Source organism: Numenius arquata, chromosome 2 (assembly GCF_964106895.1).
Source record: "Numenius arquata chromosome 2, bNumArq3.hap1.1, whole genome shotgun sequence".
Lineage (NCBI taxonomy): Eukaryota > Metazoa > Chordata > Aves > Charadriiformes > Scolopacidae > Numenius > Numenius arquata.
Window position 1 is genome coordinate 132,167,962 of NC_133577.1, and position 27,089 is coordinate 132,195,050.

General features: G+C 53.0%; 1 protein-coding gene across 1 annotated transcript in view; it reads left to right on the forward strand.

Annotated features, from left to right (window-relative positions):
- PPP6R2 (protein phosphatase 6 regulatory subunit 2) overlaps positions 1 to 13,955 on the forward strand; it is a 74,679-nt gene extending 60,724 nt beyond the window's left edge. Inside the window, exons 21-24 of the mRNA XM_074168369.1 lie at positions 517 to 724; positions 3,445 to 3,468; positions 10,954 to 11,109; positions 12,156 to 13,955. Coding sequence (XP_074024470.1) covers positions 517 to 724; positions 3,445 to 3,468; positions 10,954 to 11,109; positions 12,156 to 12,207 — 440 coding nt within the window. The 3' untranslated portion in view covers positions 12,208 to 13,955. The remainder of the gene's footprint in view (positions 1 to 516; positions 725 to 3,444; positions 3,469 to 10,953; positions 11,110 to 12,155) is intronic.
- Positions 13,956 to 27,089: the final 13,134 nt, after the last annotated feature.

Below are 27,089 nucleotides of genomic sequence, written 5' to 3' on the forward strand. Positions count from 1 at the left end.
GTCCCTGGGCACCACTGGAAAAAGACTGGCCCCATCCTCCTGACACCCACCCTTGAAGTATTTAGAGGCGTTGATCAGATCCCCCCTCACTCTGCTCTTCTCCAGACTCAACAGACCCAAGTCCCTCAGCCTTTCCCCAGCAGAGAGATGTTCTAGTCCCCTCAGCATCTTGGTAGCCCTTTGCTGTGCCCTCTCCAGCAGTTCCCTCTCCTTCTGGAACTGGGGAGCCCAGAACTGGTCCCAGTGCTCCAGATGGGGCCAGTCTCCTCTGCTCTTTGTATTATGAGGTGGCAGGTGGAGAACACTGATTTTGGAGGCTGGGGTTTTTTTTCTTACTTGCAGAAATAATATTGTGTGCTGTCCCAGTGTGGGGGCTGCCCAGAAACCATCATCTCAAAATTCACAGTAGCCATAAACGCTCCATTTTAAGCCACTGCACTTACTGGGGTCGGGCCTGGGGAGTCGTTCCTGGGGTTTTGTTCCTTTTGCAACATGAATTATTTCTGTTTCCCTCAGTCAGCACTGCCTCTCCCTGTGTTTGGAACGTCTGCGTCACGAGGAAAGCACCGCTGGTGGCCTCGGACAGCAGCTCCTCGGGAGGCTCAGACAGCGAGGAGGAGGAGGAGAAAGCTGATACCGTCACGGAAACAATCAGCACGGGCTCGGGCCAGGAGACCATCAAGCTGACTGTGGATGCTAAAAACGAGAAGGCTGTTTTCACCAGGTGCGAGAGGAATCCCGTGGGGCCGGGGGCCGGCTCTGGGGCCGGGGCTGACGTGTCACCTCTCCCCCTCAGACACCCTGGGGCCGGGGTCCTGCCTGAGGATGTCCCACAGCTTTTTTCTCAAGGGGAGGTTGTTTTGAGAAAATAATTATAAGGGGTTTATTTTAGGAAACATTTGTGGCTCGTTTTAGCCACTGAGCCGTGCCATAGAAGCATCGTCCGTCCGTCTGTCTGTCCGTCTGTCTGTGCAGGAGATGGGGGCTGGGGCTCCTGGGGGGGACCCACCTCGGATCCCGCAGGAGGGTCAAGCAAAGCCTCACCCCATGGCGAGGGCGAGGGGCAGGTGTCAATCTCTTGAGCCATCGTTTCCCAAGTAGTACATTCTAGATAACAAATGATTGAAAAAATGAAAAATGCCAGAAGATCATAGAGCAGGTCCTGAGATTTCTTAGCTTTTGGGCAGGAATTTGGATGCATTTGCACGTGCTCAAATCTCGCCTGCTCTGAGCGTTTGAGAGGGGACGCTGCTGTTCAGAACAGCGTCTGGTTCACTTTGGTGCATCCAGAAATAGTACCCAATTTTAAGATATTTTGGAGTTTTTTTCCTCATATTCCTTACAAGCACGCAGGGTATGATGTAACTAGCTGGAGCTGCTGTATTTTATGCATCTGACTCGGGAACGGGTATTTACCTGGTGTAAGTTGTGGTTATGTGACTTTTTGGGATAGTCAACGTGGGCTGCGTGGCGTGTGCGCCCGCTCCAGCAAATAGCTCCCGGGGGGGACAAAGCAGAGCCTCGGAAAACAAGCGGGATGGCAGACCCAGGTAACGTCACGGGAGGAAGCTGACCAAGGGTATGTTTGGTTCAGCGACGCGGCATTGAGGTTTTAATACCGTGGCTGGGTTTTATTGTCGATGTCCACCTCACGTGGCCTTTGCTCTCCATGCTCGACGTGAGCGAGATGCCCGAGATGCCTTCGCCAGCAGAGATTGCACCCGAGGAGCCGCTTTGATGAATGATGGAGTTCGTTTGCGTGCGCGGGGCTGGCAGGGCCGGGCAGAGAGGCTGCCCCGAAAATGAGAGAGGAGGAAAAGGAGAATAGTGCCTGCTGTGCTGACGGCAGCAGCTCCTCTTCCAGTTCTCATTGCGCTTGAATGATACCTAATTAAATCCACTGGTGTGTCTATCTAAAACTCCGTGCTCCAGCTGTTTTTCCTCACGAACGCGGTGTTTGGGAGTCACAGACGTGGCTGCCTCGATGCGCAGGAGCAGTGTAAATCGTACTTGGCATGTTCTTGTCTCTCCCATTTATTTCCTAGGAGGTAGGGATATTTTTCTTTTTCCTGATCTGTCAGGTGAGAAGTTGTGGGCTCTGCTGCTGTTTCAGGCAGTGGAATTCTGAACGTGTTTTTTTCTCTCTAAATAAATGTATATATGTCGAGCGCTTTCAATAAGGGCAAGGTTTCCAGAACCTGCTCGGTTTTGCACAACTGCGATTCTACAAAACTCATTCCATTTTGGCAAAGAAAGCAAATGCTTGAATAACCACAGCCTCCACTTTAAAGGTGTCTGTAGCTTCCCACGGCTATAGCCGGAGCCAAAAATCAAAATAGAAGCTGTGGGAAGACAGAAACCTGTTCCAGAGTTGCTGCTTCCAGCTGCTCCAGGTCCGCTCAGTAGCCAGGTTTTTCCCACCTTGACCAGTAACAATACTGGAAACTTCCCAGTATCCTCAGAGCTCCCAGACCAGTCTGCCTTCTGCTGGGACAGATGCAGTTAAACTCGAAGGGCCAGCAGTGAATATATGAATTTCTTACCACGTTCCTTAATGATTCCAAGGGAATGAACTCTAACTAAAAGTTTACGAATTTTTCGGGTTGAATATGTGGTTCTTGCTGATTTCCACAAGCCCTTCCCCAGAAGCGCTGAACTTGTCCCACCCCACATGCCCGTTTCTGTAGAAATGGGGCTTCCCTCTCCTTTTCCTCCCTCCCCGCCATACGGAATTCTCCCGGGGGAGATATTTAATGTTCCTTGGAGCTCCACAAGGACTCTGCAGCTTCTGCCCTCACTGTGTCCACGGAAGCTCCAGGTGTCCCAGTACCTCCCGTCCCCTTCGTGATCATCATCTTCACGGCTGCTGCTTCCCTGCCTGTCCTGTCACGGAATTTAAACTCTGAGAGTTCATTTTTTGTCCTTGCAAGGATTAATAGAACATCCCTCCTGGCAGTTCTGCTTAAGGCAGCCGATATTCTTAGCACTAGTTTAAACTTCATAAACAAAGAAAGTGTTTCAGATGCATTTAGGTAACTTCTCTACTTTAACTTTTTTTAGCTGCCTTCCTTTCCCATAGCTAATTCTATATCATAGTTTCTTGTGAAAAAATAAGCAGTTTTGCAGAAATTCTCTGGCTAAAGGGCGTTGCCAAATCTTGCACTTTGATAACTTCAGAATATGTGTTAGGCTTGAGAAGGATGCTTTTGACGGTGTATTGAATCCGCTGGGTTTTTCCGTATTGATCTGAATTTTGTGTGGAAAATGCCGGGTTTGGTGATTGTGCTCTTTGAAAGCTTTATTGTTCCTGGCAGGAGCGCCGCCCGAGGACACGGCCGCAGAGTTAACTCTTTTGTCTGTTTTTTCAGCAATCTTTACTGTTCTCTCTTTCTTCCTTTCCTCGCTGTCTCTCTGCGGGTGCCTCTCGCCGCGGGTATTGCTCAGAGTGTTTAGACCTGCAGGCAGAGGGTATGTATCACGGCCGCCTCCTCAGGGCCCCAAACATCCACCTGACACCTCGTCCCCCCCCATGCGTGGCTTCGTACTGGGCTGGCAAAAGAGCTGTTGGACCGGGAGAGCTCACCCTTTCACAACCAGTCAAAAGGGAGGCCAGAAATGACCTTTGGAAAGCCGGGGTTGGAGGCTGCGTGGTCGCCCTGCGGGGAAGGACGTGCTCAGCGCCGACCGGCCCTTAGGAAAGCAAACAGGGAGCCGGGTGGTTTCACGAACGGTGGCCTTGAGCTTCTGCCATCCCGCCTCTTTGTGAGCTCTTTCTGCAAGTGGGGGTGTTGCCATCAATCCCGAAGGAGAGCCCCGCGGCTGCCGTTTGCTAACGCAGCCCCCCTGGAACTGCTGCCCGGGCTGGGGAGGGGGCGAGTCTCCCGGGACTGGCTCCCAGCAGCACTAACACATATTTTACTGCTTTGCTCTAATACGCCAAAAAATAATGGCTGATGTGTTTTCCAAAGGCTTTTGTTTGTTTGTTTTACAAAATACTTCTTTCCCCCTCCCCCCCCCCCCCCCCAGTGTTTTCTTTCTGTTTTAAATAGTGGGGTTTTTACTAATTCTTTTCTCGAGTTCATCCCTTCGAATGCATTTTCCCGGCCGCCGTGGGAGCTGGCAAGGCTTTGCTGTAATTTCGGGGTGAGATCAGAGACAAAAAGAGAAATTCCACATGTGAGGAGGGTCGGCCCGTGGACACCCGCACCCTCCTGGCTGCGGGGGGTGGGAAACGCCGAGCTTGCAGAAGTGCCAGCTGGGCGGTATTTTAAAATAGTTATAATTACAACATGTAGTTATTTAACTTGCTGTTTTAATGAGTCGCAATGCCGTTTTAACAAACTTTTGAAAGTCCTCCGCCTCTTTCACAAGCAGGCGAGTAGGTATTGATTCCTCTGGGGGTACGTGCCGTCAGGCTGCACGTTCTGCCAGGATAATGTAGTAATATTTGGGCTGTTGGTGGGTGACCGGGGGCTGCGGGGCGACGGGAGCAGTGGGGGAGCCAGGGCTCCAGGTACCAGCGGAGTAAAGAGCCAGGAGACTCGCAGTCCTGGGGGAAAGCGGGACCCTGGGTGTGGGAGCGGGGCTGTTTGTGGGAGATAACTCGCCTCTCCCCTCTGCGGCTGCTGGGTGTTTCGCTGTACGTCATTAACCCCCGCTTCCGCGCTTCTGCTTTACGCTTTTCCTCACGCCGTCGGAGGCGTTTCAGGGCTGAGCTCTGCAGACAGGGTTTCTAAGCAGCTCCTTAAAAAATGAGCTGCGCTTACAAATCAAAGAATCCCGCTTTTGCTGTGGATGGCGACAGTGGGCTTGGGATGTTTGTAACTTTCAATTTCTCTTTCAGTTTATTAACTTGACCTGAAATGCCTTTTTTCCCCGTTTTAATCTTTTATTTTTTTTTCTTTTATTTATTTTTTTTTTAATGGTTGACCACATTTGCCATCCCCTTCTCCCTCGTGCCTCCTCACCCGACCAGCCCGGGCTAAGCAGCTGAGAAGGGAAGTTTAGGGGGGAGGCTGGAATCCATCTGTGCTTGCTATCCGCTGAAAGCAAATCTTATTTTTTCTGTGCCTGTGTGATACCGACCCTCCCTTCGCACCCTCCCCAGCTTTGGAGGAGACGCTGCGGGTGCTGCTGCGGTTTCCTCAGAACGAGGTGAAAATGAGACAAAAGGAGCAATTTCTGCAGCTTCTGCATTCCCGCTGCTGTGAAACCCCCGGGAAAGTCTCCTCTTGTTCTGATCCTACAACGGTTCTGGGGTGAAAGCGCTAAACTTCCGTTCTAACAGCAGCGACGCCCCCAAATTGCTGAAATAGCTCAGAAACAGGGGCTGGCAGTGGTTCCTGGGGGCCGAGCCGGGGCTGGGGGGCAGCGGGGAGAACCACCCCCGGGTTCCCGAGCTAGAGGGACCTTGTCACCGTGGATGTTTTGGGCTCTCCCGCTGTGGGATACGTTTGTCGTTCCTGTGCCTGCCGAGGGTCGGTCCTGCCTGAGGTTGGGGTTCGGGGCTGCATGTGGGGAGCGGGGGCAGAGCCGGGGAGCCGTGTCCTGCCCGTGGCTCCCGGGGCGCTTTGGGCTGACGATGAGGGGGGACGAGCACGCGGTGGGGAACGGGGCATGCCGCATGACACCACCGTTTTGCTCACGTTTGGCTGTATATCAGTGTATTTATCCAGCAAGAAACATCAAAGCGACTAATCTGAGGTTCCATTTCACCAAAAAACCCTTTTCCCATCAAAGACGAGCACTCGGTGCAATAATTGCCGTAGATGGGATCTTCTGAGCCAACATAAGCCTTGGCCTGTTACTGGAGGATTGCATGTGGATGTGGAAGCCAGACCTCCCGTGTCGTGTGATTTTTCTCTAATTAACAGCCAACAATTAATGTCTCGTGTGCTGAGCGTGCGTGTCGCGTGGCTGCCCTCCCATCTCCTGCTTCGTCCTGCGGCTGCTCGGGGCAGAGCCTGGTTCTTAAGGACCTGCTCGTGGGCTCGGCATGAGGCTTGTGCTTAAAAATGCTTTTTCTGCTCCTCTTGCTGCGTTGCTGATAGTCCCACTGTTTCTCCTCCTGTGTCTGCACCGGGTTTTGTTGTCTGTGACACTAATTGTTTGCCAAAGAGACTAGAGGGAATCTAGAGTGTATCCAGGAGCCTCAGTAGGGAGCTTCGGAGGCGCGTACACCTGAGCTCTGAGGCTGGTTCGTTCTGTATCACAGAATGATATGGAGAGCACCCAGTCCAACCCCCTGCCAGAGCAGGGTCACCCAGAGCACGTCCCACAGGAACGGCTCCAGGGGGGTTGGAATGTCTCCACAGAAGGAGACTCCACCACCTCTCTGGGCAGCCTCTGCCAGGGCTCTGACACCCTCACAGCAAACAAGGTCCTCCTCATGGTCAGATGGAGCTTCCCCTGTTGCAGTTTGTGCCCGTTCCCTCTTGGCCTGTCCCTGGGCACCACTGGAAAAAGACTGGCCCCATCCTCCTGACACCCACCCTTGAAGTATTTAGAGGCGTTGATCAGATCCCCCCTCACTCTGCTCTTCTCCAGACTCAACAGACCCAAGTCCCTCAGCCTTTCTCCAGCAGAGAGATGTTCTAGTCCCATCAGCATCTTGGTAGCCCTTTGCTGTGCCCTCTCCAGCAGTTCCCTCTCCTTCTGGAACTGGGGAGCCCAGAACTGGTCCCAGTGCTCCAGCTGGGGCCTCCCCAGGGCAGGGCAGAGCAGAGGGGGAGGATGACCTCCCTCCACCTGCTGGCCATGATCTTCTTGATGCCCCCCAGGATGCATTGGCCTTCTTTCCCTAAATTCCTAGAGCTCTTGGATCGTTTGGGTCTCAGCCTGGATTTTGCAGCCCCTTGGGCAGCGAGCTGTAGATCACACTGCACGTAGCCTCAGGAGGAGCTGTGTTAGGTCCCGTAGCACGTGGGTTTCCAGCTGGGGGTAGTTTGACCCCCCGGCAAAGCTGTCAGAGCTGCGTTTGCCCCCGGGGTGCAAGAGGCTCCCGGTGATGGGGACAGTGGGATGGCAGAGGGAGAGCATGGTGTGTCCTACAGGAGTCAAAGAGACGTTTGCAGTGAAACTGGGCAGTAGAGGGGGTCCGAAAATTGCAATCAAGTGTTTTCTCTGAACTGGTGGAAATGTTCAGGAGGGGCTGGATTGTTAGCTTAAGTTAAGCAAGCTCCCGACGCCTTCATCTTTATAAATAAAGCAGCACATCACTTGATGTTAACTGGGGATCAGGTTTTGGTACAGAATGGTTTTATGACAAGTCCGGTGATTGCGAAGTGTGAACTTCGTTGAATCCTGTTTTTCTGAGGAGAAGTTGCATTTCAAGGAAAGCAGTGGTGGTGGCAGCGTGAGGAAGCTTTGCCTTTGCAGGATTTGGGCATTAGAGCAAAAAAGAGTGAGCGAGCGTTTTCTAGCGCTTCGGGTGTGGAAGGAGGATATGTGGTGTTTCTCATTGACACGTATTATGTCACACGCGGTAACGGCTGAGAACTCGCTGCTGTCTTTACGGCAGATTCTTCTCTGAGGAGCTGCTGTAGTTGACGTCCATCTGGGACAATCAGAGCTCCTGCTCCCGGGTCCCGTGTCTAAGGCCACGTGTGTGTGGTTGGGACGGGTCACTGGGAGCCTTCTAGAACCCGGAGGTAACACCATCACGGCTTCGCTCCTGATCCTGCTGTCCAGGGAATACCTGTGCATCCCTCCCGGGGCCTTTGTGTCTGCAGGTGTTTTGCACAGACACCAGTGACCTTGGCCAGAAGTGTTTGGGCAGCTTTCCTTGTCATCACTGAACATAAAACAACAGCTTGTGAAGCAGTAGTATTTTAAATATTTCTTAGCTTGAAGTTATTGTTGTAATTTATCATGTAATTATTCTGCGTGAAATCCAAGTTCTTGGCAGTGGACATCACCCAGAGGAGACAGGATTGTACCTGCCCCAAGGGACGTGCTGCCCTCAAAGCCAAACCATAGATGATGTTTAAGGTATGAAATACACCCAGGAAGAGTAAACGAGAACAACCGACTTGTTTCCCTTTCTCCACCTTCACCATCCCCTGCCGTGCTTCAGAGCGTCTGTGAGACGTGTCACTGGAGGGTGTTCCTCAGTTCATCCCCCTCGAGTGACCGTGGCCAAAACTCACCCAGTTCCACCTTCTGCAGCTGGCTGTGGCAGGAGGTGTTCCTCGCCAGTGTCAGCACCCATCTACTCACCCCTCCCGGAGATTCTCAGCTGGATAATTCCCTGCTTTCTTCCCTTTGCAAGTCACCAGGCAACGGTCCACTGCTGCCACCAAGCTTCTGGGGACCCCAAGATTATCTTCTTTGAGTTCTCCTGCAGAACCTCTGTTGTATGAAGGTCCAACAGGGACTTGACTTGTGTTATACCTACGGTGAAGCGAACCTGATCCACTCTGCGAAGCCCGATATTCACCGAGCATCCAGGCGAGGAGAACACCACCAGCCTCTGCCGGGGTTGTCCTGAAGCCACCAGCCAGTGGTTGGGAGGACACATCTCCAGCTTATTGTGTGCAAACTCTCTTCTGACCTTCTAGAGGTGAAGATGGCTGGGCCTATTGATGCTGGCCATATGTTCTAGTCTTATTTTCTGGTAAGACTGAAGAGTTTGGACATTGAGGTTGTGCACCGGGGGTGGTCAGGTATCTCAGGAGCATTGCAGTGGTTGTAGAGAGAGAGGAGGCTCTGTCACGGGTGGCCTCCACAGCGGTGTTTACAAACTTGGTGGTTAAGCTGCAGAAGTTGGCTACGTTGGTGAACATAAAGGAACATTGTCCTGGCTCTCGTGGTGGAAAGCCCAGGGGCACGGCTGTAGGTGGCATTCACAACTTGTTTGTGCCGAGGGATTGTCCACGGTGACAAGAGACACAGTTCTGGACAGACGTACGGTTACTGTTGGAACGTTTGTACAAGCGGCTTTGAATTCGAGCTTAAAATTGCCTAATTCTTTCTGGAGTGGGAAGTTGTAGAGACCTGTTTGCAGAGCTTAACCGAGGAGAGTCTAGAGATGTTGTTGCTGATCACTCTCCTTCCCCAGCCCGATGAGGGGACAGCCCTACCCTTTGCGGGTGACGCGCTTTCCGTCCCTGCCCTCAGCCCGCCCGGGGTTTGGAGGGGACGTGGAGATGGACCATTGGTGGCCAGCGCTGGCAGCAAGGACACAGCTGGCTGCTATAAATAACCCGACCAGAGGAATACTAATGCAAAATATTTATTCTAGGCCTGAATCAGATATTGTTTCTCACCTTCCCGCGTGGGTCCTCGGGTGGTTTTGCCCGGGCCGTGTCCCTCTGCGGAGGTTGGCGTGTCCAGCTCTGCTCCTCCCTCAGCCTCTCCACCAGAGAGACATTTCCGTGCCCCTCGGGGCTTCATAACATCGGCATCCTCGTGGCATGGAAATTGTAGTGATTGAGGTGAAGAACTTTATCTTTGAGCAATTTAAGTCTCACGAGCTCCGGTCTCTTGTGCGGGAAGTCATTTTCTAAGGCCGTTTCTGGCGGCTGAGGGCAATTCTCTGCCGGCTCATCCATCCCCTGCAGCGTCTCTGAGGTATATTTTTGTACTTGCGGTATTTCTTTTGAAGAGCACGTTAGCCCTTTAGCAAGATAAATGTTTGGATCTCGTTATTCCTCATTTTTTTATGTATTTTTTTTTTTCAAGAGCACACAGAAAAGTAGCTGCAGAAATAGAACCTCGATCTCAAAATCTGTCACATGTCTTAATCACCAGACTGATTATATGTGTGCATTATAAACTCCCCCGGCAGCTGGCGACGGGATTCCAGCTCAGACATCTCCCGAGTTTCCCTTCCGTTTTTGAGGCCGTGGTCTCTGAAAGGGGGAGAAATCACTCCTGAAACTGTTCCTGGGCTAAAACCGTGGGGAAGATCTTTCACGTCCTCTGACTTAGGAGGCAAAAATCGAGGGGTGTTCACGGAAGTCACTTCTCCAGTTAGAAATACGAGTCTTTTTAATACAAATGTAAAAGATTTGGAGGTTTTGTGCTAGAAGTTTGTTTTTTTTCCCTTTTTCAGGGTTTGAGCTTCTGTGTTGTTGTAGGGAGACGGCATTGGAAGTGTTATCCCTCAGGCGTGGGAGCGTGTGCTCTGAACTGTTTCTGGAAGGGAGTGAATGTCACCCCGTTTGGCTTCTGAAGATACCACTCGTGAACATCCAAGATACCACTCGTGAACATCCAATCAGCTTTTTTTCTTTCCTTCCTCGGGATTTTAGGTTCTGTACTTAAATTGAAGCCTTTCCTAGGTGCACACAGGAAAAATGGGTAGAGCAGAGCAGCGCGGGTGCCTGCGTGAGATCAGAAACGCTTTGCCAAGACTGGCAGCTGAAGGACTTGGAATTTTCTTGATGGTGTCGGGTGAGGGAGGGCAGTCCCAGGAGAGGTGAGCTCCTCCAGGCCACCTTTCCCACCAGAGGCTGGCCCAGAGGATCTCCTGAGGTCCCTTCCAGCCGGGGCTGCTCCATGGCTCTGCCCAGACACTCGGTGCCTTTGGGGTTGTTGCTGCCGGTGATGAAGTTGGCTTTCTGGAGGCTCTCAACTTGCAGAGTCTTGGCTGGTTGTACTTCACCTTCTCATCCTTCTGCTCTTGGTCCTCTGTGTTCATCCATAGGCTGGAGAAATGTCTAGTTTGCAGGCAGTGGGGATACAGGGGGGGCGCTTAGGCTGGATTTTGCTGCAGGAAATGGGAATGCCTTCCTTGAGGAGCTATCATTCTTGGTGTCTTGTTGATTTTTAGGAAACGTAGCCTCCAGGATGCCCACGCTGCTTTTTAATTCCAGTTTATTTTCAGTTCGCATTCCGTTATGCCGTTTTTGTGGCCTGTGCTAGCAGAGGAGGAGGAATATTTTTTTCTCCATTGGAACATAAGCCCCCTTAATTGACATTTTAACGTGAACTTGAATTCTCCCCTCACAGTGACGCGGACTGCATGGTTATCGATAAGCTGGCCATCACTGACATGGGAAAGACAAAAGCATCCAAACCCCTCAACAACGTGGCCCAGCACTCGGAGGAGCACCAGAACCCCACCGCCGTTGTCACAGCTGTCACGGAAACAGCCACAAAAGACAGGTGAGATGGTCAAAAATCTCCTTTACCAGCCTGCGACAGAGAATGGGTCTGTACCATGTCGCTGGATGAAGCTGTTCTACCTCTGGTGTGTGGTCACAGTTAGATGAGTAGAACATCTGGAGCGTCCTGGAGGCGTTATCCTGCAGGTAGAGAAGAGCTCTGACTGCGATATATAACACATACCTTTAAGTCTCCCAGAAGTGCTGTCAAACCATCTGTTTTATTAAAATAACGGACTTCTTATTTTCCTCCTGGATAACAAGGACTCAGGCGGTGTGGGGTTGTGTGGTCAGGTGCGCAGATAGACATGGACAGTTAAAATACTGTGAGGAAATGCGGGAGTGTGTTTTGATGACTGAAACTGGAGGTGATCTCGAGGAGAATGACGTTGTTATTTTTTTGTGAATGTGACAGTTTAGGTCTTTTTAAATAAGAAAACCAATCCTTCTGCACGTCTGGTGCTGTCACCTCCACAGGAGCCCCGGCTGAGGCTGGTCAGGTCGGAGCCTTCTGGTGGACTCGGGACCCTGACGGTCACATTCCAAACTGCTGGGTCAATAAATTTAATCAATGTTGCGTAATCGGTGGTCAAAGCTGACTTCTCAGTTTCTCTTTTGACTTCTAAACGTAGCGTTTTGTAAAGGACTTGGAGGGGGATCTCATTAGGGAGCTAATAATGTTTCAGCTGGCAGAAGAAACAAAAATAGAGGAAGGGTGGAAGGATGGAAGGAGAAGGATGGAAGGGGGAAGGATGGAAGGAGGAAGGATGGAAGGAGGAAGGATGAAAGGATGGAAGGGGGAAGGATGGAAGGGGAAGGATGGAAGGGGAAGGATGGAAGGAGGAAGGATGGAAGGAGGAAGGATGAAAGGATGGAAGGGGGAAGGATGGAAGGGGGAAGGATGGAAGGGGAAGGATGGAAGGAGGAAGAATGGCTCAGATGCCACCAAAGAGGAAGGTTTCCAACCAGGATGAAAGTCAGCGTGAGGAGCGAGTATGTTCCGGTGGTTTTATTTCTCTAATTACTGCTCTTTGGGTTTCTCTCTAGGAAAGAAGAAGTCTTGCCCTGTGCTGAAGCCACATTAAATGGCCCCGCTTGATGAAAGAGCTGCAATGGGACGTGTGTGACCCAGGCCAGGCTGCTACCTGGTGATGCAATTTGTCAATTTATTTTTTTTTTTTTTTTTCATTTTAATTTTATTTTTTAATAAATGCTGCATTGATGAGAGAGCTGGCATTCAGGACCAGACACGCAGTTTCAGCACCAACAATCTGTTCTGAAAGACACTTGCATTGTCTAAATGTAGCATCGATCAGTTAGTCATCACAGGAACGATGGGGTTCTTCCCGAGCAAGCCTTCTGCCTAATTTCAGTTCCTTGTCCCCCTTCCCCTCTTCTCCCTCGTTTTTGTTTTGTATCTGGGGTTCAAGTCCTATTTTCTTAGTGTTATTGCACACAGTATTCAGCTTCTCTTCAGAAAGGTAGCAGGTCTAACGCTGGGACTCGGACAGTGCACAGGAGTCCCGCAGTCGTGCGACCAAAGTTCCTGATGGAGCTGTCTTTGGGCAGCATTTGCACCGCTTTTGTATAGCAATAAAGCCTTATCAGAAACATTTCATAGGAGGAAAAGATGCAAACACTTAAAGGGGAGGAAGCAGGGAGGGATTTTATTTCACCTTTTTGTGGGGTGGGAGGGAAGGGGTTGACCTGGTCCCCAGCCGGAGGCCGAGTAGCTGACGTGCCGTCCTGCCGGACTGTCGGGAGGAGCGGGACGTCCCCGCGTCCCCGTGAATTGCCGGCTGCTCTCCTCCGGAGCCGTGGCGGTTCGCTGCGGGACCCTGGGGCAATTAGCCATTGGCCTCCTCTGCCCGAGCCGTCACAACCCCCCTGCCCGGACGTCGTCCTGCGTTGGCCGCAGAGTGTGCGGAGGAGGCAGCGCGGTCTTTGCGTCCCTCTCGAGGATCTGGAGGATCGGCATCCCCCGGGGACCGCTGCCGGGCGGGCGTGAGAGCAGACGTGGCACAAACAGGTTATCGGGTGTTTGCTGGCTTTTTTTTGGAGACTAATGTATTTTCAAATTATTATGGAAATCCTTTTTCTGTTTTGTTTTGTTCTGTTTTTTTAAAGTTTTTAATGGATGCAGGAACAGCAACACTTTTGCACTTTGTACCTAGTGACAACGGGGGAGAGCGAGACGGCCCCCGCGCAGGACTCCTGCTGCTCCTCCCCAGGTAGTCGGCCGTGGAGGCGTTTGGGGTGGGGGGGACACGTACTCCTGGGACAGCAGAATAAAGCAGTACGGAGAGGGGGACTGCTCTTCGCCCTCCCTGGGAGCGAGGCCCCTTGGAGGTGTGTGTGACTCGGGGACACGGGTGACGGCTGAAGGACCCGCTCCCCGAAAAGGCTTGGTTTGAGACAGCTCTGCCCCGGCCTCTGCTTCCAGCTTCTCCCCACGGGGCACCCGAGCGCGGAGCCGATCCGGGTGTAGGTGTTGGGCCACTGGCAGAAGCAGGCTGGGGGACCCCGGGTGGCCGCGGCCGGAGCCCCGGCGCTCGCTCTCTGTCCCCGTAGTGTAGATCCGGAGCTGGGCCTGCTTTTGTGTGTGACTGCCCTGAAACCCTCCCCTCCAACGGGAAACGCCGCTTCTTTTAGTAGTCCAAGACCTAAGCTGGAAAATCATTCACCTTGGAGTAAAAGCATGAAGCTTGACACGTAGGTAGCCAAATAGCTTATTTTCAGATATATTCTCGCTTGTGCATAACGAGGGACTTTACCCTGTGAGTATCAAAAGGTACCTCACGCAGATCTGGTGTTACAGGCAAAGGCATCCCAGCCAGACTTCAGTCTTTTTACAAAAAAAAAAAAACAAAATCAAAACTTTATTTTGAACTGTGATATGTGTGTCGTGCGTATGAAATTCTCGTCGCTGTATCGAGAGGTGGCGTGGGGAAGGGGGGGTGAGACGGGCGTCGCGTTCCGGCTGCCGGAGCCGGTCTGTTCTGCCGGATCCGTGTCCCTCGGGGACGGACCCGCAGCACGAGGGGGATCCCGCCCTGCCCGAAGGGAACGTCGGCTCGTTTCCGCTGGCAGGGAGAGCTGAGGGTCTGCTTTGCCGGAGCAGCGGGGGGGGGGGGTTGCGGTGCAGAAAGCGGGGTGGGGGTGAGATCCCCGTTGCCTCGGGGGCGGTGTGCTGGGGCTGTGGGTGCTGCTGACATAGCTGTGCTTTCAGCTGCAGTGACTCTCACGGCACAGGGCTGTTGCTCTGGGACTCCTCTCACTCACTCTTGTAATTTAATATCGATAATTTAAAGTTACGTTGCTCTGGGAGGAAAAAAAAAATCTCCCTTTCTGCTTTGTTTGCCCTGCTTGCTGTTTGGAGATCAGTCCCACTCTTAGCCAGGATTATCGGAAGCGAGTAGCGGTTTTGAGTACCTAATTGGAGACACGTTAAAGTCTTAATTTTCGGCGAATTGGTGCTAGAGTTTTCCTGCAAATCAGGTTCTCTTGGGACATTCCTTAAACACCCAGAAATGATACTATGAAAACTGAAAACCCATCAGTCTAACACAAGTCAGCGCAGCTTCTTGCCGCGGCTGGTTGAAGGCCGTGGTTGGGCTTCAGTCCCGTTAAATACCGGGCGATGGCAATGGTTCTCATCCCGTCTGTCCCCGTTCCCAGCTCCCACCCTGCTGCAATCCGGGCCGAGTCCATTCAGGGTCAGGAGACGAAGGGGAGATGGCCGTAGCAGGCACGGTTCCATCATCCCTCTGGCTCCGTTACGCGTCGGCCGCCTCATTAAACATGGTGTTTGCGTTGGGTAACGTCATGGACGGGGGTCACCTGGCATCCCCTGGCGCCGTGCTGCCGGTGCAAGGACACGGGCTGGGGGGGAAACCTCCGCCTGGAAAGCGGCAGCAGTAACACCCTGAAACGTTCGGGAGACCCGTGGGGACGTGTCTGTCTGTGCCTTTTGTTGCAGCTCCTGAACTTGTCGTTCCTCGGCTTTTGGCTTGGAGTCTATAGATCTAAAGGAAAGCTTTAATAATATATGTAAACATATCCGGTAAGCAGATGTAAAACCACAGTTTAGTTACTGGGGGACACCTTACCTTGGTTATCTTAATTCGATGACTTGCGGCCGGTTACTTTTGTGATGAGACGATTTACTGGTAGCTAAATAGATGTGTGGAAATGCACAAGCTCTCCTGCTGCTGTGACAGCCCATGGTTCCTCCCCGTCCGGGGTTTAACCCCGGGATTTTACCTCGTCGCTCCCAGGGCAGCCACCGAGCCCATCCGGAAAAGTTCCTCACCCCTTGGTGTGCTGGAGCGTGTGGCTCAGGACGGATCCGGGGCCGGGTGGTGGTTTCCTTGCCTGGCTCAAGGGGTTTTAGAGGGAAAGGGTGCATAATTGTGTGTCTGGTCGTAAGCTGGGGCTTCCCATCCGTCTGGAGAGACAGACGGGGAGGTCGGAGGGTCCCTCTGCCCCGCGGTCCCTCTGGCCGTGTGCCCCAGGGCAGCACCGTTGGATTATCTACTGAGAAAGGCTTTACTGAACCCCCCCCCGAACCCTGTAAAAGCCCCCGGGCTGGTGGCCAGGGAGCAGTGAGAACTAAGCAGAGGTGACACCCAGCGCTGTCCTCCCCCGTTTCCCTGTGGCGTTTTTGGGTCTGTCCATACGGACAGGGTATATATATCAGTTTAGGTGTGACTCTGCCTGCTGAGGGGTGCGTGTCTAGATATATATTTGCAATATGCATTGTTCCGTGTATATTTATACGCACACGGCTGGAGGTTGCCAGCAGCCTGGTGAAGCAGGGACGGGGAGCACAGCAGCTCATCCACAAGCACACCTCGTACCAGACCAAAACCAGCACGGCATACCTTACTGGGGATGATGGTTCTGCTGGAAGGCTCCGGTTGAGCGGTTTGACCCAGCCGGGTGTTGATGTGGTGGATGATGAGAGCGGCGGCCGCCGTGGTGTTGCCTTGCCCACGCGTTCCACCCCGGGAAAGGAGGAATTGTGCCTCTTCTGCACGATTAGCACTTCAGCCAACATAAATTAATTCCTGAATCACAGCGCAGTTGTCTCTGGGTGGTTGGATTGTGGGGGAAACACGCTCCTTTGGGTGATGTGGCCGCTCCGGGGTCCCACCATCATCACATCCGATGCTGGTTTTTGGGCGTCCGAGCACCGGTGTTGGGTTCCTGGGTGTTGGAGCGGGGGGAGCACGGCTGGGGGCTGCCATCGGAACAACCCCGTGCCGCAGAAACGTCAAGCGTGACTAGTTCGGAGCCAGGGAGACGCGATCTGGCAGCAGATAAAAACTCGAGGGGTTTGGGTGAATCGTTTCTGCTCCTCGCTACAGGCTTTGAACACCGGGTGCGGGGAGGGCAGCGGCTCTGTGCCCCCCCCCAGAGCCCAGAGATCTGGCCGTGGGTGCTGGGTGTGAGTTCCCCGGGTGGTCCCAGGAGGTGAGGTCCTCTCTGGAATTGTACCACCGGCTTCAAACCAAGGTGCGGGAGAGCTCCTTGGAAGGAGAGGGATCAAGGAACGTGGTTGTAGTTTATTCAACAGTTTCACCAGTCTTCTTACAAACTTCCCCCCCCAAGTACGATTTATTGCTGCTTCTCTTGAGTCGTAACAGTTACAGCAGACAAAATCCCAGTTATCCATCTGGATAACATATCCTCAGCAAAGCCTGATAGAAATTCCGTGAGTGTCCCAAGGCTCTGCTGCCCTTACGGCTTTTTAGAGAGCTGCAGCTGGCGAGTGGAACGGAAAACCAGCGGGTGCACAAATTTAAAATAAATTAAGAAATAAAACCTAAAAGCCTCCCCAGTGTTCCCCGCAGCATCTGTTCAGAAAGGCTGGGGCATCCCAGTTTGCCGGTGGGAAGGTTTGGGGTACGGTGCAGTGCCCAGGGTGGATGAAGGGTAAGGGCCATTCCCTAAATAACGTCACTAAAGGGAAATGTTTCAGACGGCTCCGTCGCTGCCCGGTGTATCTGCGGGGCGGCAGCGGCCCCTCGTTCTGCAGGTGCCAGAGAGCGCCGTGGTTGCCAGCAGAGGTGGAAGAGGTGCAGCTCGTCCCTCCCGGTGCTGTGACACCCACCGCGCAGTTTGATGTCCCCTGGGGCTTCCCGAGACAGCAGAGTCCTGCAGCCTGGCCACCGGATTAATCAGACTTGATAACTAAGATCACTCAGTATTTTTTGGATGTAACTCTTGGCTTTTTGGCTGCCATCCGGCGCCTCGTGCAGTTTTCAGTCATTTAAAGAGCAGGTTTTCTCCTCCTCTTGCTCTTCCCGAAGCACCCATCTCACCCCAGTCACTCTCCGAAGCCATAAACGGTGGATTTGGTTGTTACAAGAGGGTTTGTTGTCATTAGAAAAAAAAAAAGAGACAAAAGGAAAGCTGCTGTTAACGAGGATGTGCTCGTTTTCTTTGGTTGGCTTCTTGTTGGGTTTTTTCCACCCGGCATCAGTTCTCTCTGCAATCCCGCTCTGAGAGCGTCTGTCTCCGGCTGCGAGCTCTCACCAGGCCAGCGTGACGCGCTTCCCTGCTCTTTTGCCAACCCCGGCTTCCAAATAAAATATTTTTAGATCCTTTTCCCCCGAAGTGAAGTTCGGTTTCTTGCTCTGGGCCCAGTCCTGACGCTGGGGGAGCGGTGCCGGTCCGTGGGCTCTGCCCTGCGGGAGAGGTTTGCTCTGGCTGGGACATCACCGGCCGCGAAAAACCACCCCACCAGCGAGGTGACAGATGCCCCCTTGGGCTGAGAGGGTCTTTCTCCTCCCGCGGCGTGGGAATGGGGGCTTTACTTTAAAAACGCTAAAAATAAAAAAAGATGTATAGGGAAGGGCTGAAGGAAAACGGAGCGCTGTGCTCGGGAGAGCCCGCCGCCACGTCGTGTCGTTCGGGGGCTTGTTCTTAACCGGCTTCAACGAGGACACCTTGCCTTGGGTCCCATAGGCAGGGAATTCGGAGGAGCCTCAGGGCTGTACATGGAAGATGCCGCGCACTTCAGGGTGGGTTTGGGAAAGCTGTTGGTCCCCGGCAGAGCACGTTTCCCGTTGCTGTCACCTTCTGGCTCCCATCACGTGCTGTGTGACTGCCCCCGGCTTGTCTAGCCTTCTCCTGCCTTCCTCGGCTTCCCCCATCGGGGAGTAGGAGGGGTTGCTCAAGCCTTGTTACCACCCGGAATGCAGAGTACGGCCGTGTATAATATGGTTAACGCTGGGCTTGGGAGGATTTAGTTTTATTTTCCTGCGTGACATGGTCGGGGCAGAGCTCTCGGGGCTCTCGGAAAGCTCCCAAAACGAGAACCTTGGCTTCGGAGGCCACCGAGCGCAGTGCCATGGAGTGTGGCAACATGTGTGTGTGTGTCTGTGTGTGTCTCTGTGTGTCTGTGTGTGTCTCTGTGTGTCTGCAGGAATCCACGGCTTGGGTGTGTGTTTGTCCCCGCTCTCTGATTGATCCAGTACCTGCCGGGGCTGCAAGAGGGGGTTTCCCTTTGCTCTGCTGAGATTGCGGCTGAGTTGGTGGCGCGTCGCGGTTGCGACAGGGACCGCTTGCGTTTCCCAGGGGAAAGGGGAGGGGTGCAGCCTCCGTACGACGGGCCAAGGCCGGATTTATGGAAGTGGGTTTTCCCCCTTTTCTTAATTAATGTGTCGTCTCAGCAGGTTTTGTGTTGTGGGGAGAAGGTACCGACGTGGTTCGTTTCTCCGTCGAAGCAAGCAACGTTATCTGGGCAAGCAAGAGTCCCAAGCTGGAGATCAACCCGAACCACCCGCAGCTCCTCCCACCTTAGAAAGTGGCGTTTAATATTAAATACCATTTCTCGGTGAGGCTGGGTCAGAAGAGGGTGCTGTGTCTGGGACTGGGGCAGCCGGGGCTCAGAGCACGCCGTTTCCCTCATTACTACATTTTGAAATAACTTGGGATAAAGTCTGAAGTAATAATTTTACCTTCGCATGACGACTCGCGAAAAAAAAAAAGAGATCCTTGTGGCGAGGGAAGCGGCGTGTGTCCAGTTTCATTCTGGACAGTGCCGTAGCTCCTTCCCAGAGTTCCGCCTCCTTAGTTGTTGCCGTAGGGCTTGGGAGGCAGAAACGGGCACCTCGGAGGTTCTGAAAAGCATTAGGCCGTTTTTAAAACTCGGTGCAGTGGAAGTTGAAGGTTCTTTGGGAGCTGGGTTGGACACAATCCCTGTTGCTCTCCCTCCGGCTCAAGTTTCCGACTCGGGCAATGCGGTTCGGTTTGGGGGGAAGGAAGCGGGTTTTGGTGCCGGTTTCCCCCTGAGGTGGCTGCTGGCACCGTGCCGGGAGAGGGGGTTTCTCATCAACCTCCGCGGGCGTTTTCCGTGTGCATTTACAGGGGAACCTTCTACGAATCTGGATGCAGGAAACGAACGGTTTGGCTCCTGTACGTTAACTTCTCTCATCGAAAACTCGCTGAGCTCAGCACTAGAAGGGCAGGTGGTGACCGGTCCCACCTCCCTCGGCAGTGTTGTACAAAAATGGACTGTATTTCCCATGACTGTTACCCGTCACCTTTCCCCACGGAAGTATGAAAAATGTTAGTGAGATATGCCTATATGTAAAATGTATTTTTATATTTGATGCTGAGCAGGAGAGAAGGATCCTTTCTTCTCTCCCCGAAGCTGGGGGGCTTTTGTAAAGGACAGATCCTTCCCCGTCTATTTTTTATTTTCTCAAATTGTTTGGTGATGGAAACTATGAAAAAAACAGATGTAAACTATAAAAAAATCTTCTATCGTGTAATTTTGATGCTCGTAGCTAGTTTTTCAGAACTTTCTAGGAATTCTAGAAATGCTGTAGAGAATATCCCACTGTTGGTGGATTTTGAGTAAGCTCATCCTCTGCCATGGCCGGGCACTGCCTAGGTGTCTCCTAGGCTGGATCGTTAATGGAGCTAAACTTGAAGTGTAATTAACTACAGGCACAGCAAATGTTAATTGGAAACATCTCATCGTGTAGAGTGTGGAACTCTCACTCGTTGGTAACCCCGCGGAAATCCTTTGCCAAACCAACAAACGTTGGGTGAGGGCCAGCCGGAGCTGGGTGGCCAGCAGAGAAGCCCTGCTCCTGCTCCATCCTCATTTAAGCACCTGCTGGAGTGGCCGTAGCCAGGTCCCATGGGTGCTGCACCCACCTGGGCTTTGGTATACAAAATTGGTGTTGAGGAGGTTCTCATCTGCGCTGGAGGCTGTGTGAGAGGGGGGTCATCCCTCTCCGTGGTTGGGAGCCCCAAGGTGGCACCATGGTAGCATGTTGGGTGCTCCTTGTGTTGGGCGTTTCTCACCATTGGGTGCTCCTCGCCGTTGGGTGGTCCTTGCCGTTGGGTGCTCCTCGCTGTTGGGCACTCCTCGCTGGTGGGTGCTCCTCGCTGGTGGGTGCTCCTCATGTTCAGTGTTCCTTACATTGGGTGTTCCTCACCGTGCCAGTGACTTTGCCCTGAAACCTTAACTCTTTTTCTGCTCATCTCATCTCCAGACTAAGGCTTAAACACGACCCCGTGCCTGACTTGCTGGGACAATCTGGACAAATGGCTTTGTGCAGTAAATCACCTCTTCCCTTCTCGCCCGAGGTCAGACAGTGTCACCCCTTGCACGGCGGCGCGTTCTCTCTCTCCAGGCTGTCCTCACGTCGCCACCTCCCCAGGTCTCTGCTCAGACCTTTCAAAAAGGCCACCAGGCAAATGGCTCTCATTCTCCGTGTCACCTTGTGGAGCGGAGGGACCTCGCGGGGGTTTGTCAGGTGTGTGGAGCTGGTAGCAGTAGGGTGACACCGGGAACTCGACCTGCCTTAAAGCACGTTGGTCACACGTCGGTGACAGCTCTGCATTCTTACTCTTTCAGAGTCAAATAGCGGCAAGAAAACCAGTAATTACCCCACGCTATAAATTGATGTAAATTTTGGCTGTAACGTATGGATCAGATGAATATATACGTGCTACATGAGAACATTAGAAGATAAAGAAAGGAGTATTTAGTAAATTACACAGTAAATTGTAATGGGTAATTCAGTGTTTGGTTCCTTCCATCATCTGAAATGGCAGTATTATCTTTCTAAGAATATCTTTGTGCCATTTGCAAAGCCCCGTTTCCTTTCTGCCCGAGGCTGTGAACAGAACTAACTTTCTTTTCTTTCTTTTTCTTTTCTTTCTTTCTTTCTTTCTTTCTTTCTTTCTTTCTTTCTTTCTTTCTTTCTTTCTTTCTTTCTTTTTCTTTCTTTCTTTTCTCCTTCCTTCCTTCCTTCCTTCCTTCCTTCCTTCCTTCCTTCCTTCCTTCCTTCCTTCCTTCCTTCCTTCCTTCCTTCCTTCCTTCCTTCCTTCCTTCCTTCCTTCCTTCCTTCCTTCCTTCCTTCCTTCCTTCCTTCCTTCCTTCCTTCCTTCCTTCCTTCCTTCCTTCCTTCCTTCCTTCCTTCCTTTCTTTCCTTCCTTCCTTCTTTCTTTCCTTCTTTCTTTCTTAAAGCAGATTGCCCGGAGCAGGGCCTGGGGGAGTTCTGCGTCCTGGGGACTCCTTTGTGTCCCTCCAGAAACGTCTCTGCCTGGGACACGGCGTCCCATCACCTTGTAATTAACTTCCATTTATTGTGTCCCATCACTCCTGCCGTTTCCCCTGTAAGAGCCCCTCTCCCTCTGCCGTTCCATCTGCTGGAGCTTTACCGGCTCACTCAGACGCTCCCCAGCTCCCGGCTGGGACAGAGCCTTCTTTTTTTGGGGGGTAACTTCAGTTTGCCTCATTTCTCACGCTTCCATCCTGCACCCTTTACGGTGCAGACCCACAAGTCCGTCCGTGCCCGGCGTTGCCTGTCGCGGGGAGCAGGGGCAGAATCCCCTCGTCTCGCGAGTCCCTGTGTCCTTCTCCCACCGAGGAGCGTTCCCAGGGGCTGCAGCGGCTCCTGGGACGGGACCCTGCGGTGGGGCCGGGTCGGGGTGTCCCCCCCGTTGGCAGCGCTGTCCCCGCAGAGAGCTCCCCCTGCCCCTGGGGCAGCGCCCTGTCTCTAGGGCAAAGCAACGGTCAGCAATAAAAATTCCGGGTGGAGAAGCACCAGTGCCTTTCTTTTAGTCCGACGGGAGTCGTTTCTTCTCATTCCATTTGGGACCTGTCATGTTTCATCCAGAGGGAGCCGGGAAAGAGGGAGAGGGACCGGGACGTGCAGAGGGCTCCCACGCTGCCATAAGAATCGTAATTTTCAGATACCCCAGTGTTGTTCCGAGTGCCTTATATCCTTATATCCACCCGGATCCCGACGGAAGGTGTTGCTGTTCCTTGTGCTCTCCTGCCTCTTCCGCCTCCCTCACCTCGGAGCTGCTTGTGGCACTCCGTTCCTCTGTCCCCTGGGTTGTCCCCCCGAGATTCCTGGCTGTGCCTGCGCCTCCTGCGCCGCCAGCTCCGGCCAGGGCTGTGCTGCAGCAGGGACCCTGTCCCTTCTGTCCCAAACCCTTTCCCTTATTTTCCGGACCCTTTCTCTTCTTTCCCTTCTTCCCCAGGACCCTTTCCCTTCTTTCTGGGACCCTTTTCCCTTCTTTCCCTGGACCCTTTCCCTTCTTTCCTGCACCCTTGCCCTTTTTTCCCCAGACCCTTTCCCTTCTTTCCCAGACCCTTTCCTGGATCCTTTTTCTTCTTTCTGGGACTCTTTCCCGGACTCTTTCCCTCCTTTCCCAGACCCTTTCCCTGCTTTTCCCGTGGCTCAGGGTGCACGGATGATCCGAGGGCGGTCACCGCAGCCGGTGGGCAGTGGCGGTGCCCGGGGACCGGGAGCTGTTGGTGCTGCCGATGTTGCCATGCCCCCCCCCCACCCCCCCCGTGCCTGAGTCACAGGAGAGGGGGAAAGATGGGATTTGGGAATCCCGGTCTCCGTGTGGGAGCTCCGGGAGCGCCTTTAGGGCCAGGTTTTGCGGGGAGAAGGGGCTCCTGGCGATGGCGCGGTGCAGGCGGGTGCAGCAAAGAAAAGGTAAATTTGGGGTCCATCCCACTGTCTGGTCAGAATGTTTTATTGATCCCCAGCTAAAAAATGTCCATTGGATGCGTCCTCCCGGTGTTAAACCACGCTTACGGGCGCCTGAGAAACTGATGATACATAATCTTGTGTTTAAATAGAACTAATATTTAATATTAAATATTTTATTATTTAATGTGTAATTTAAATTAAAAGCTCGTTTGTCGATATGGGGTGTAAATATTTTCCCCAGACGAAATATAAATATTCCTCGTCTGAATTTGGGGATATTTTGAATGAAAATCAGTCTTTCTGCAGAGCAGTCGCTGAGGAATACTTGAAAAGCTGCTGACGAGCTTTTCCCTTTCGTAATTACCCGCACCGTTGGTGGCAGCAGGGGCTCGGTGTCGCTGGAAGTGACGGGAAGGTTAAAATATTCGGCGTTGGTTGGTACAGGCTGAAATCAGCCCTTGCTCTGGCCGTGGGCGCCGTCACGAGTTCTGTGGTTTCGGGGCAGGTTTGGGGGTCCCGTGTCCAGGGGGGTCCTGTAGATCTACAACCTCTGGTGGGAGGGGACAGAATTCCCACGGGTCACTGGTGGGATAACGGGGGGTACTGGTGGGATGCTCATGGCAGCGCTGGGTCACTGGTGGGATAACTGGTGTGCTGGGAGAGGGAATACGGATTTCCCCAAGCTGTTTGTGGGCTGTTGGGTGGCGTTGGCGGAGCTGTGCCGTCACTGCTGTCACCGCTGGGACATGGCTCATCCTTGGCGTCAACCGGACCCGCGTGTGGGCTGTAATTACGGGATCGTTAGCGCCGAGCTCGGGTTAGGAGTCACCAGGCAGTAAAACCCCTGTGTTTTCCCGGTGCAGCCCGGGGTGGGATGGGGATGGGGATGGGGACGGAGGAGCCATGGGGCTGCCCTGCCGTGTGCCCAGCGCCGGGGCAGCCGAGGAGCCCTGGGGATGGGGGTTTGGTGGCAGAGACATCGGGAACAGCGGGAATGTCACCCACCCCGAGAGCCGGGCCAGGAACTCTGGGGCTGGAGCTGGGCTTTCCCCGGGCTGCCCTGAGCTTGGGGGCCAGGAAGGTCCCCGGGGAAATGGGGGGTGACGCTGGGTCGGGACGGGCAGCGCGGGGACAACGGAGCAGCCCGGGGACCGCGGACGGACTCACGGCCAAACTGGACAGAGCGCTCCACCACCCCCACCCCGCGCTGTGGATGTTGTACAGCGTCCCGGGGGGGGGTAACTCCTCCTCTGGGCTTCTGACTTGGCTGGGGGCTTGGACCCCGAGACAGAACAGAAGAGACCTCCTGATTAAAAAGAATTATTGGGATTTCAAGCAAGAAAATGATTTCTTCCCCCAGCCTGGCTGGTCGTTTAAGGAGCAGATTTTGAAGGGAGAAACACCCTTGGGTTTGCTTGCTGTGCCTGAAAGCTTTTTTTTTTTTTTCTTGTATTTTTGTAACTTCTCGAAGCATCACCTCTCCTCCCGGCCTGCAGGTGCCGGTGCCCCGGAAAAGAAGAGGCGGCTTTATTTGCTGGGGGGGCAGTGGCTGGGCCGGGGGCTGCGGCCGCGGGACGGGCAGGGCGAGGGCTTGGTGGAAGGAGCTGCTGGGTCTCCTGCTCCCTGGCTCTTTGTCCCCTTCCTCCGCTCTTCGTCTTCGGTTGTTAATGTATATAGGGACTATTTATATATATATATATATATATTTCTAAATTTACCTTAAACCTATTTTTCTCAGAGCTTTTGGGTTTGCGTATAACTTGTTGATCATTAAGTGTGCACCTTCTAAAATGACTTAATTATTGGTACAAATTAAAAAAAAAAATAAATCCAAGGTACTGGGCACACGGGGCAGGTTCTGGAGGGGCAGGATTCGCCGGGGGGGGTCGTTCCCTGGGCTGGGGGTGGGAACGGAACGACTCGGTGTTGGGGGGGGGGAGGTTCAGTTCAAGATAAAAAGTACTATTTTCTACTTGTTGCCATTTTCTCTAGGTAGGTAAAAGATGTGGTTTCAGACCGAAAAGCAAAAAAACTAGAAGGAGTGCTGGAGGGCGTTTCATTTGGCGTTTCTCTCAGTTGAGGCTCCTGGAGAAGAAGGTCGTTGATGTTTGACTTTTGCTCCTTCTCTCTCCCCCTCTTTGCCTTTTGTACCCGGCCCGGGGCTGGGGCTGGGGCGCGTTGGGATGAGCAGCGGCGGTTGAAATGTAAAGTTTTATAGAAGCCTTTTTCTTGATCCTGATATTTTGTAAACCTTTTCTTTAACACAACCCAAGAGCGGTCCGGCAGCGCTTCAGAGATATATAAATATATGTGTCCGTGTGTCCGTCACACACGTGCATATATGTATATACGTGGAGGGGGCAATATGTTTTATTGCACATTCAACTGTCCACGGTTCTAATGCTGTTTTTTACGATGGGCTGTGTCTGCTCGGACAAACAGAAACTTCCTTTTTAGGCTCTGATTTTCCTGACTCGACAGGACACCATCGTTGACGCGGTGAATTTGCACTCGGCAAACTTAAAGCAATCGGAATATTAAATATTCTTTGCCACCTTACCTTGGTCCACGGTCTGTTGAATTGGAGCTTCTGGAGTTGCTTCTCCGGGGCTTTTCCCCGCCCTCCCCGGGTTTCTTTTCCGTTCGGCGGCTGCGGGTCGGAGCGGGGCGATGGGGAGCGTTTGGCTGTTTGACTGTTAGCACAAACCCCTCCGGTCCGGCCTGGCCACCCGAGGGCTCCACCAGTTGCCACCTTGGGCTAAAGGACCCGAAACGCTTGTTGAAACTAAAAATGAACCGCAACAGGTTGGGTTGGTTTGGGGTTTGGGTTTGTTTTTTTTTTTTTTTAAATAATTCCTTATCTCCAGGAGGAGCGGGAGCTGGAGCGACGGCCGCGATGCTGGGCAGAGCCGGGGGCTGGAAGGTCCATCCAGGCACCTCCCGAAGGAGCCGAGCTCCGGCCGGGGGGGTGCGGGACCCTCCCGGGCTCCTTGCTGCAGAGACAGCCACTTCCATGGTCCCTGTGTCACAACCCGGATGGAGCTGAATTCCGGGCTGGGGGGGATGTGAGGTGGCACCTTCCCAGCCCCCGGGGACCGGGGGACCCCTTCAATCCACTGGTCCAAACCGGGGTCGGGCGCGGTGGCCGTGGGCAGCGCGGGGACGGGGCAGTGGCGTGTTTAGAGCTGGATTTTGTGGTTCTCCCTTCCCAGATTTTCAGCGTCGCTCCCGCACCCGCTTTTCTCTGCCGAAAACCCCATCCTTCCCTCTCCCCGCCCCGGGAGCCCAGCGTCCCTGGAGATCTGCCGCAGGTTTTGGGGGGGGAAAAGCCGGCGTTAGGGGCTGGCTCGATGCCTTTCATAAAATCCAACACCCCTAACCCGGCGGCCGGTCGGTAACGTGCACTCTGAATAGCAATAAGAACCGCTCGCCCGCCGGGACAGGGTCCCGGGGCTGGTGGCCGAGGCCGTGGCCGCGTGGGGAGGGCCCTCGCCGAGCCCGGGGGGGGGGGATGGCAGAAATCCCGTCGGAGCTTCACGTGGCCTTTCCTCGAAACCGGGAAGGGGTGGCAAAGCGGGGGGTGCCTGCCTGGGTTCATTAATTTAGTGCAATGACATAGGGGAGCCTTTTTTTTTTTTTTTTTTTTCTCATGATGCCTACTGCCCTTAAATGTTGAAACCGGGTCTTTGTAAGCGATGTCTGTGTATCTATGTGTATATATGAGGGACAAATTTTAAATTACTGCCTTTTTTCCCTGTTTTATTTTTCTGAGTAATTCCAGATGTACTTTAGTCTCTCTACTGTCAAAACTTTTATATTGTAAATCTGATGCTGGTGGCTTTTGGTTATTTTGGTTTTTGTTTTTTGTAAAAAAGGAGAAAAAAAAAATAGGAAAAAAAAAGAAAAAAGGAAAACAAAAAAAAAAAGTCTGCATCTCTCCATGTTGTCAGTTTTAGGCTGTAAATTCCAACTATCAATAAAAGCTCAAAATTCACGTGCCAGT